This window comes from Olea europaea, unplaced genomic scaffold (assembly GCF_002742605.1).
Source record: "Olea europaea var. sylvestris unplaced genomic scaffold, O_europaea_v1 scaffold1415, whole genome shotgun sequence".
Lineage (NCBI taxonomy): Eukaryota > Viridiplantae > Streptophyta > Magnoliopsida > Lamiales > Oleaceae > Olea > Olea europaea.
The window spans coordinates 160,772-172,133 of record NW_019231680.1 but is presented as its reverse complement, the minus strand read 5'-3'; the positions used below and the strand labels follow the sequence as shown (position 1 = coordinate 172,133).

Here is an 11,362-nt window from a genome sequence, read left to right as displayed (position 1 = left end):
AAAAAATATATATATATATATATATATATATATATATATATATGCAGGCAGAAGTCAATGAAGTCTAAAAAGCCCTCTGCCCACCGGAGTAAGGATGAATAGGAGCTCTTCCTTTTCATCGAGCAGTGATTACTGTCATTTTCGAGGATGAAAAAAGTAATCTGTGTTTAAAAAAAATAATAATAAATAAATAAATAAATAAAAGTATGAGTGTCTTTTATATTTGTTTAGTCAATGTTTAAGGTTGTACAAAATCTTATCGGACAAACCCGAGCAAAATTGAACTTTTTTTCCCTTTGAAGAAAAAATAAAAAAAAAATAGGAACTTTCAGCACTGTTGAACATACAATAAAAATATTTTATAATTTAAAGAATTAATTTTAAGATTAATGGTGGACTTAACAATAGTTCATGTATCAATTAGTTGAAAAGTGATCATCGTAAATTCAAATTCGATAGTTTATATAAGACAAACAAATAAATTTAGTAATAGAGAGAACTACCTTTAGCCAGGATTTATAGTAAATTTTATTTATCTTTTGTTGCTTTTAGATGTAAGGCTTACTTCCTAACCCTATCGAGAGTAATGACTAGTGTTATAAGTCGTTGGACATTTGAAAGAATGCCGTAAGTAAGCCAATTTTGAGGAATGAAGGCAGTTCTATGAGTACCAGATACGTAGCTCATCAAATCAGTTGCCATACGAATGGAAATGCAAGCAACGAAAGACAAGATAAGATCGAGTCTAATACATCAACCTTGTACTCAAATATTCTTGTACTAATCCGTAATCAATACGGTACAGGCAACGAACCTTGGTTTGGGGAAGTAAATTTGGCCTATGGCAAAATTTTCCCCACAAAATATGTCACACATTTCGGGGTAGCTTCTAACTTTTTTGAAGGCTTAAGCAAAAATTCTGACATTTCTCATCAATCGGCCGACGATGAAGTAGAGTTAAAAAAGGGCCAAATTATAATTGAAGTCACATATAAGTGTAAAGCTTACTTACTCAACTCCCAAGGCATTGGGTGCATAATAAACTGAATTATAACTAAAAGTCTTAAGGTAACGCCACCCAGAAATTTAGTCTGCATTTTGGTTCATTCTTTGTTTCAACAAGAAGATAAACATCCTGCCATTAACTCTCACTCTGATAAAAATCGGTTAACTGAGCAAATGAGAACAGTTGACAAGAAATGTGTATTGTGTAATGGCTATTCACATATTTCCTTACATTTCTGGAAATTAAATAAAAACTTCATTTATCGATTACAAAGGACAATTATTAACTCTAAATCATTCCCCTAATCGTGGAAATAATGGTCATTATGGCAAGTAACAAGTCTCATGTTGATGTTGGATAAATACCATATGAAGCAACCACAAAATCTTTGCCCTGGCATTGGCAAAGGATAAAATAGGGGATAAGTTACCAAGCGAAGAGATGGATCGTGCTGCAATTTGACAAATACAAGAATTAACATCATGCTATCTTAAAAATTTAGAAGGAAAGTCTGATTTTATTACCTGGTCTTGTTCAAAGCTCTTCCATGCTGAACTAGAAAAATACTCTTACCTGAGCGTTGGACTCTGCTACTGCTGTCAATATTTGATGAAATATCATATAAATTTGAAAGAAACAATGGAAACTAAATAAAAAATTAGATAATGAAGATATGGCATATTAATGATAATATATGATGTTTATAGAGTAGTTTCTCTGTTCTTTTTATACTTCAGTAAGTTATGTTCAAACAACATTATCTCGGACCATATGAAGAATTTATTGACCCCTCACTGTGTACGGAACACATATCTCCTTCTTCTCCTTCTCCTTCTTCTCCTTCTTCTTCCAGACTAGAGTTCTCTTGCACTTCTTTGAAGACCGGATATAATAGGTTGAGCGCATCTTCGTGGTTCCTTTCTAGTGCCCGCCACCACCTTTTGGTTCCTTTTATCTGTTTGAGAGAACGGAGTAACTGCTGCCTGATTTCCACAAAAAATGGAAGCATTTTCAATTCTGTGCACCTATAAACTTCAATGCTGGATAAGGAATCACAAGTCATTATTCCATTGAATATGTGCTTTAGTTCTGGCAAATAACTTAATTTCAATTTTTGTAATCTTGGGAGGATAATTTCCCCATCATTTACTTCTGTCACCCCTTGATTTTCTTCTCCTGCTGCAATTATCTCCATGATTTTGTCACAATTCTGAATTGTGATTTCTTCAAGGTTTCTTAAGTGCTGAACCAACACAAGTGGAAGGAGTATCTTTAGATCATTACATGCTGTGACTTGCAATATTTTAAGGCTTGCAAGAGTGCCTGCTGGTGGAATTCCTTTGCAGATTTGACTTAAATTGCTCAGACCCTCAATTTCCAACCACTCTAAGTTGGAAAAGGAGCTCCACTCTGCAGTAAAAATCCATTTCATCTCATCACAATATCTTATCTTACAGAGTTGAAGTCGAGAAGCTGCAGCTGTTATAAAAACTGGTAGGTGAGTAATACCTGAACATTCATGGATTTCCAATTCAAGAATCCTTCCAGGCAACCAAGCAGGATTTAATCTTTCGCAGATATGAACCCCAAAGAATCCGATGCTATTTTTCCCTGTGTGAGTAGAGGAAGGGATATAACCTATGAAAAATCTGAAACTATCTAGCATATACCAGTGACCTGATGCTACATACTTATCAAATTCTTGCATAGTGCTGAAATTTGCTTCAAGTACTGCCAAACTGCTGCAGCTTGCCAGAACATCAACAAAGGTTGGTTGCAGACTAAATTGCCATAGGCCAATAATAAAGAGGCTCTCCAGGAACTTGTATTTGGGCAAAACAAGAATTGGAATTTCATAAACTTTAGTATAGGAGAGGTTTAGATGTTGAAGTTTAACAAACATATTCATCCCCTCTGGCATGTGCTCAATTGATGTGTAAGAGAGGTCCAAAACCCTCAACTCCTTGAGCTTTTCTAGAGTTGGCACATAGCACAAGTTCCAGCAACTGCACAACAGTAAAGCATGAAGGTTCTCCAGATCTGATAGTGATTCTGGTAAACGGTGAATTCCAGTGTACGATAAGTTCAGAACTTTGAGGTTTTGCATGTGACGAAAGAAAGTTGGATGTATTCCTTTGTTAATGGAATTGTACTGCAATAGCAATGTGCAAAGCTTAGGACATTTTGGTTCACGACTTAAAGAGCTCAAATCATTTCGCATTAATGACACTCTCTCAAGATCCGGAGGCCATTCATTCTCCACTGGAGGCACTTGTAAACCAAGTCCAGCTTTGATCATAAAACTTGAGTTCACTCTGGTAAGTGCAATCACCATATCCCTAATTACGTCATGCATCTTCACATATTCATCAGTATGTCCATCTTGATAGACACCCTCTAACATACAAGCACTTTTTAGCTCATTAAGAATCATCTTACCCAGTCGCATCTTCACTATTTGACTCCCAAAACTACCCAATAGACTGTCCCATAACCAGTATTTTATCAGCTCTTCTGTTTCAATAATATGATCCTCTGGGTATAAGGCGCAGTACAGAAAACATGATCGAGTCATATCATCCTTTAATCTGTCATAGCTAAATCTCAAACGTGCAAAAACTTGATTATCCACCCCTTCAATGTTAGCAGTTGAGTTCCTCAACTCAGTTAATGCTGCTTGCCATTGTCTAATGTTGTTTTCTTTTCTCAAAGCCCGTCCAACTGTAATGAGTGCTAGTGGTAGACCAGCACATTCTTTCGCAACGTCCTTAGCAAGGTCTCGTATTCTTGGGGACGAGAGAACCTCTTCGCCAACCTTCTGTTGAAACAAGTCCCACGCTTCTTCCATGGAAAGCACGTGAACTTCAATCTCTTGTACTGTTTCCATGCGTCGGCATACACTTGATGACCTAGTAGTTATTAACAATTTGCAACCATTTTCCTTCGTTGGGTTAGGAAATCCGATGTTCTCTAGAGAATATGCCTCCCACAAATCATCAATTATTAGCAGACACCTACCTCTTCTTTGCAAAGCTTCAAATAGTTCACTAGCCCTTGTAATTTCACTATCTTCATCATGAAAAGATAAGCCTATCTCTTTCGCTATATGCTTCTGCAATTTCTCTAGATTTATATCCTTTGATGCTGTTACCCAAATAACATTATCGAAGATTGCCTTTTTGCTTAACAGTTGATTATTAATTTCTTTAATGATGGATGTTTTCCCCACTCCTCCCATCCCATAAATACCAATAATTCCAATATTTTCATCCATCAGGTACTCCCAAGTTCTCAGCAAAATTCCTTTGGCAGTCTCCCCTACTAATGTAGTTCCCGGAAATGTTTTTCCTCTCCCTGGCACCATATTAACCAATGAACTGTCTGAAAATCTGCTATTATCAAGGAGCTCCTGAACCTTACGCATCTTTTTAGTAACAGAGTTCCCCAACTTCAATCTACGGTAATAGTTTGGAAAATATCCACATAAACAGCTTATATTATCTTGAATTTCCTTTTTCAAACTTGTCATGATATTCTTCATCTTCTGCACATTTTCAAGCCACAACTTCACTTCAGCTGTCGGATCCATCCCATTCCACACCTTTTCCACTTGTAACTTTTGTTTCACATCATCTTCTCGAGCAGTAAGTAACTCCATTTTGTCTTCCAATATCTGTAGTACTTTTTTAGGTTTTCTCATATGGCTGCATCGTTCAGAGACTGAGTCATTCAAACAGCAATGTCCACAGAAAAGTTGCACTATGCTTGCAATAGCACCAGCAATTTCCATAGCCTTATCTGCCAAGAACCACAGAATAGAAGCAAAATTTTGAGAACGTACTGAAAAAGTAATCAGTTCCCATTTTAATTAGATTGGACGCATTTACTAAAGATCCACAATGGAGATTGACATAGAATTGGCATTAGGAAAATGCCACAATTTAAAACTGATCATAAAAGAATGGAGCTGCTGTAAATTCAACTGGTACTAGAGTTATAATCATTACTCATCCAACACAGCTTATTGACTTTATAGATGATAATCATATCATATTATTGTTTTAACATATAAAAAAATAAAAATGCACAATCCATAGACTTCTTATCCATGCCAAATCCTTAGAACAAAGTATGCCTTATAACTAGTCATGGACATAAGTTTATCACAAGTTTATCACAAATTTATTTCACTTATGATAAATTTACCATAAAATACTTCAATTTCGTTGTTATTTCAACTTTATGATAATTTTACCATAAAATACCTCAATTTCCATGTTGTTGATCAATGGCTGGATCTAAATAAATTAGAAAATTTAAAAGCTTACTTGATGTTGGCTCGAATCACAATGAAGCCATATTCACATATTGTACGCTTCTTGATACATTTAAGCTGTCTGATTGAGTAGTGTGTTGGAAGATAGTTCGCCCAAAGCTGAAATTACACCGTTCGATTAAAAGGGGCACTAATGCTACTCTTTAGAGACTAGGATTAGAGAGATTGGTGAGGTCTCTGATCAAATACTATTGTAAGGAACTTAATGTGTTTCAATTTATCTTGTTGCATACACAGCTCAACGTGGGGCTAGAACATTTAATCGCACTACGGTAACTTGTATTTTTCCTGTTATCTTTTAACAAAATCTCTTTGCATACCTGTAGGGTCAAACTCAGATATAACCTTAACGGTGGCATCAAAGCGCTTTTGAGTGTTTCTTGATTCGGATGTAGCGGTGGGAGTGTTCTGTAATTTCTCCATCTATCTAACTTTCTAACCAATATGGATTTATCTTCAAATTTAACACATCTATTGTAGGATCTGTCCACTTGACACCAAAGATATACTAGCCAATGACCATTTTTTTCAGATAGAAAAATTCTTCTTCCATCCTCATAGATCGTGATGAGATTACTATTGCCTTTGAGAGTTAACATCTTCTTGGAGCCGATTATCAGGCCTAGAGAGTTGTTGAATGTTTTGACTTTTCTTGAAATTCTCTTCGTTCCAATTGTACAACTTTTTGACTACATAATAGTCTTCTTTATAGAAGGGATCAATGGAATGTGGTGGCTTATTTTTTGGGAAATTAAGTCACCGACACGAGGATAATCAAATTTATGCAAGGGAGACAGTGAGTTTTAATAGGAATACATAAATTACATGCTCATAAAGTACACGGAATTCTAATTCTTATTTTAATAAAATCATTATAAAGTTATCTTAATAAATCTTCACTTTTCCCCTGGAAAACAATTATCTAAAGATTACTTCACATTTTCCTGAACTAAACAGTACAATCTATACAACAGAAAGTGGTGAAAGAATCGACAATTATTGAGCAAACAATTCCATGTATGACAGCAAATTGAACTCAATAATCTATGCCCTCAGTCTTTGTCATTTGAGATAGTTTTCAGGTGGAAATTAAATGAAAATCATATGTATATATTTAGGGCTGGAAAAAATGCTAACCTGTTTTGGTCGCTCACCAAATGGATAGTGAGTGTAGAGTCTGAAAATCTGCAGTGGAAATCTGTGAGAGATAATGTGAATGGAATGAAATTTGGGGGTACTTTTTAAAATAGCTTGGTCAAACAACCAAATTTTCGTTTTGACCATTTTTTTTTTGTATTCACCACATTGGCCTATTGCCATTAAAAAGACAATTCTACCCTTATTCATGTTTAATAATTACAAAAGTATATCAATTGTTTAAAACACAATAATACCCTTAATAGTTTAAATAAATTCTGTTACTTCCATACGTAAATTTCAAAATCAGTTTTGGTTTATCAGTTTCTCCAATACAGTAAAAAAGAATTTTTTCCTTCCATCTGCTAAAATATTGAAATCTCCCAAAATTATCAAAGGTTCAAGAAAGAAACAATACTCACAGTCGGCACTGGAAATTGGTAAGTGTAAATACGTATTTTGAATTTTTTTTTAGTTAAGTTTACTGTTTGAATCTGTAAATAATTATTTAGAGAAAGGCAGATGAATTTTACAGTATTTAAACACAAATTTATAATTTTTTTATAGCAAAAACAACAAAAGAAATTCATCTCTGTATGCATATATTTTACAGGAAAAATTTATAGGTGTCNGACAACACAATATAAGAATTAAAATAAATAGTTAACTTAAAAAATTAAAGGAAATAAATAAATAAGAAATTTAAAAAAAAAAAATTGGGCCTCTGGCAGTCGACCCAGATGACTGGGCCGTCTGGGCTCCAGGCAGCCCAGTCAACTGGGCGCCCAGACGGCCCAGTTGACCCAGACGGCCCAGTCAACTGGCGCCAAGACGGCCCAGACGACCCAGTCAACTGGGCCGTCTGGGTGAGTCTGGGTCATCTGGGCATGCCTAATCGGTCCAGTCAGCTGGGCTTACGTCTCCTTTGTGGAGATCGCCGGAAAACTCCATTTTCGGCGATCTCTACTCCATTTTCCTCCTCCCAAACTATTATCCTTACCCAAAAATCATGCATTTTTCCAAAAATCAACACATGTATATAAAATCATGTTTTTTTTTTCAAAAATCAACATAAAAATTGTAAATATGGGTCGTCTATTTTTCCTTTTTTATCAGTGCTACAGTAATTTTTCTCTTTCCTTACTATCTTCTCTTTCTTCTTTAAATAGTAAGGGTAAATTTGGATTTCTCTTGATTTTCAATATTTTAAACATTTTGCTTTTTTTTTTTTTTTTTAATTGGTCAAAGGCCTCTTTGAAAAACTGGTCGGGTCAACCGGCTGTTAGCCACTAATTCCTCAAGGAAACCGGGCGGCTTACAACCCCCTGACCGAAACCCCCACAAATAGGGGGTCCCGTGCGAAAAAATGGGACCCCCAACCTATTGTGGGGAGGGGGGGGGTTCGACTTCCTTAGCATTTCTATTTTTAGACTCTGTTTGATCCACGTTATTTGAAAAAAATATATTTTTGCACAATGATTTGACATCATTTCAATTACACATTCTTGAATAAAATAATATTACACGTAAATTCAATATTTTTTTAATTTTTTAACTATACATTTTCTATCATTACATTTTCAAAAATACATTTTTATGAAAATAATATAGCTCAAACAATGGCTTAATATTTATTATATCCCAAACCAATTTGATTATAAAATTTCATTATACATAAAATGCAATCGAGAGAGGGGAAAAAAAAATACTTGAGGGATATAACTGTCTTTTTACATCAAAGCTTTGATTGTGGACATTACACGCTTTCTCTTAATATGATATGAATCGAAGTATAATGCCTCAAAATGACAAAAACTATGTCTTGAAGATTACTCAACTAATTTTTTTAACAATTATAAAAGTTGATCGATACATTGTAATATAAAAAAATAAAAAAATAAAAAAAACTGAAAAACTTTGCGAAATAAGCTATTTTATTGTCTCATAATATGTCGAATAAATTCAATCCACTAATGAAATATAAAATAATCGATTTTGAAAATAAATTTCTGATTACAAAATAATTTTAAACTAAATAAAATTCTTAATTTAGCGACACGAAGTTTGCCAGCAGTTTCAAACTCCCAATCCGATCAATTAAGCATGTGAAAAATATTTCAAATATGAAATGAGCATACGAATACACATGATATAGATTCATGCTAATATTTTCACAATTTAATATAAAAAGTAAGTAAAATACGCATGTAACATAATTTTGTAGTGGGATAGAAGTCTGGTCGCCTCATTCTCACTTAAGTCATATCCATTTTCAATCTCCACTTAGAATATTTAACCCTATGGTTGATTTCTGTACAGATCTACATAATACCCAATGGTATTACCCACAAAATCATTCTTTAATTGGGATCACATGATAGTACATAAAATATTTAACTTAAAACATTAAAAAGTGAAACACATAACCACTTGACATTTAGAGAAATTCATACATTATTCATTAAATTTGTTGTATACTTGAACTACTTGAAACTGAAAATTCTTGCAAACTAATCATGAACGTGTCAAAAATGCTTTTCTCTTTCCTTCCTCTCCTCTCATGGTTTTTCTCTTCTGCTTTTTCTTCATTTTTTCCCCCTCTTACTTTTCTTCTCTCTCATTCTCTATGTACGATTTGTTAATAGGTCAATTGAGTGCAACATACAATAATTAAATACTTGTGATAATGATAACGACCGAACTAGAATTTTAAATGAACTATTAATTAAAATTTTAATTGGACTTCAAACAATCTTATCCAAAAAAAAAATTCTAATTACACGATAATATAATTCTAATACAAAGATTGTGAAAATTCTAAATATATCTAAACACTTATATATCAAATAATGATTGAATAGAAACTCAAAATAAATATTAAATCATAATTTTGTGTAAAACTCATATTTCCAATTTTAAGAAATATTAGCACAATGTCCCTAAAAAATGGTAAACTGGCGCAGTTACCCTAAATTTTCAAAACTTACATTTATACCTCAAATATATAATGTACGTAAGTTCAGGATATTACATGAAGGGTGGATACAGAATTCATTTCTTGAAGGAAAAAAATCTGAAATTTTTGTTGGAAAAAATGGTTAATGGGTCAACTTTGAGCCCAAATTTCAGTGGGACCCACCTTTTAAATAATACGGGACCTAGCATATTCACGTTCTACTCCGCGAGATGATTAACGTGATATATTTATTTATCGAAAACCATTTAAAATTGAATGAAATATTAAGTGTTAAAGTAACCCACATAAACTAAGGATTATGGAAGAATTTGATTTGCCAAACACTTATCCCACATAGGAAAGTTAGGAAACTTTGGTGTGGTTTATAAGGTAGAAGTTTGGAATTGGGTTTGGGCCTCAAGGGGTACCAATAATCTTTGGAAGGGGGAAGACTTATATCCTATTGGGTTCGGTCATAAACCCACACGCGCGCCGTCCGACCGGCCGGCATGGCACGAGCCCGGTTCGGAGTCCGGGTGGACCTTTACACTATATTAACTTTTTAGACAAAATTTATTTAAAATTTTGGGCCAAATTGTAAATACAAAATGAAGTTTAAATTTTGGCTTATTCTGGGTGTTTTATTTTCTTTTAACTGTCAACTGTTTATCGATCAAACAGTCGACTGTTAGTCGACTGTTAACTGACTTAACAGACACGACTTTTAAGAACAGCATGTCTGTTCGGATTTTTGAGGCTTGTCTGAAAGGTGATGACTGTTCGAATAGCCACGAACAAGTCTATAAATAGCCAGCCTTTCTACCAGAAAATTCACACCATTTTCATTGCAAACTTTCTGTGCTTTGAATCTCATTTCCCTCTCTCTCGTTCTGATATTGTCTCGAAATAAAATGCACTTCGTTGAGTTCGTTGGAACTCTTACAAACTGCAGTGCTGCTTCCGTAGGAGACGAAAATTCGTTCTATCCTGAGAAACGATTGCTGGACGCCTTTAGCACCATTGAAGGCAGCAAATTCGTTTTAAGGAAACATCGTGAAGTTAGTGGGCTCGAATTACAATTTTGGATCCTGTTGATCAATTCTTGCATTCAGGTAATTCTGTCGGATTATTTTCGAAGGAGTAACTTCAAACTCTAGAAACAACAATTTTTACATTGATGCTGCATTCTATTAAAGAAGTAATTTACAGTTGAACTATCCAAACTTTCCCCTGTGAGTGAGAGAACAACTACTTGCTGCAAAAAATTGCAAACAGCTTCTCAAAAAGCCATTACCTTTAAGCTATGCTCTTGATTTTTTTACCCTCACTGTGTATGGCACTGCTTGCTACGAAAATCTTCAGATAGCAGATTCGAAATTAGCTGTTGCAACCTCTCAGCACCAGAAACAGGCTTAAACACAGAATCTTTTCATCGAGCAGTGATTACTATCATTTTCGAGGATGCAAAAAATAATCTTGTGCTCAAAAAAATGAAATGAAATAAATAGAAGCATAAATGCCATTTTTCAAACATACGAGATTCGTGTATCTTCAATTATTAAGAATTAGAGTGCAACAAAATTAAGGCCATGTTTGATTTTCATTATTTAAAACCTAATTTTTAATTACACATTTTTATAATAAAATAATTTCATACGTAAACTCAAAATTTTTTGCATTTTAATCATACATTCTCAAAAAAATCACTTTTCACAAAAAATTTCTAAAAAATGAGGATCAAATATGAGTTTGATTGGGTTGACGGTCTATCCGCCCTTAAATGGTATTATCCATCATTCTGAAGGAACAGTTAATTTAGAATTTTATAGTCCTCACAGGGCCAATTATTATGTTATTAATTGATTAGAACTTTAATACAAACTATTTACAATTGAATTTGGAAGTTATAGACCTTCACTATAGTCCT

The 11,362-nt window shown here is 34.0% G+C and overlaps 2 protein-coding genes across 7 annotated transcripts in view; both read right to left on the bottom strand.

Moving 5' to 3' along the window:
- Window positions 1-1,141: 1,141 nt before the first annotated feature.
- Window positions 1,142-6,573, bottom strand: LOC111375786 (probable disease resistance protein At1g61300). 6 transcript variants are annotated; one of them, XM_022998676.1, is made up of 4 exons: window positions 6,480-6,573; window positions 5,335-5,441; window positions 1,531-4,804; window positions 1,142-1,457 (listed from the first exon to the last, which is right to left on the bottom strand). In XM_022998676.1, the coding sequence occupies exon 3, from the start codon at window positions 4,794-4,796 to the stop codon at window positions 1,764-1,766; it is 3,033 nt and encodes a 1,010-aa protein (XP_022854444.1). In that variant the 5' UTR covers window positions 4,797-4,804; window positions 5,335-5,441; window positions 6,480-6,573; the 3' UTR covers window positions 1,142-1,457; window positions 1,531-1,763. The 6 variants fall into 6 exon arrangements, with proteins under 6 accessions (XP_022854444.1, XP_022854447.1, XP_022854445.1 ...); XM_022998679.1 differs by lacking the exon at window positions 5,335-5,441 and having other exon boundaries at window positions 1,531-2,416; window positions 2,516-4,804; XM_022998677.1 differs by lacking the exon at window positions 6,480-6,573 and adding an exon at window positions 5,663-6,436.
- Window positions 6,574-10,642: 4,069 nt separating this feature from the next.
- Window positions 10,643-11,362, bottom strand: part of LOC111375784 (beta-glucuronosyltransferase GlcAT14A-like) — a 23,699-nt gene continuing 22,979 nt past the window's right edge. The window contains exon 5 of the mRNA XM_022998669.1: window positions 10,643-10,729. The gene's annotated coding sequence lies outside the window, so the exon portion shown is untranslated. The remainder of the gene's footprint in view (window positions 10,730-11,362) is intronic.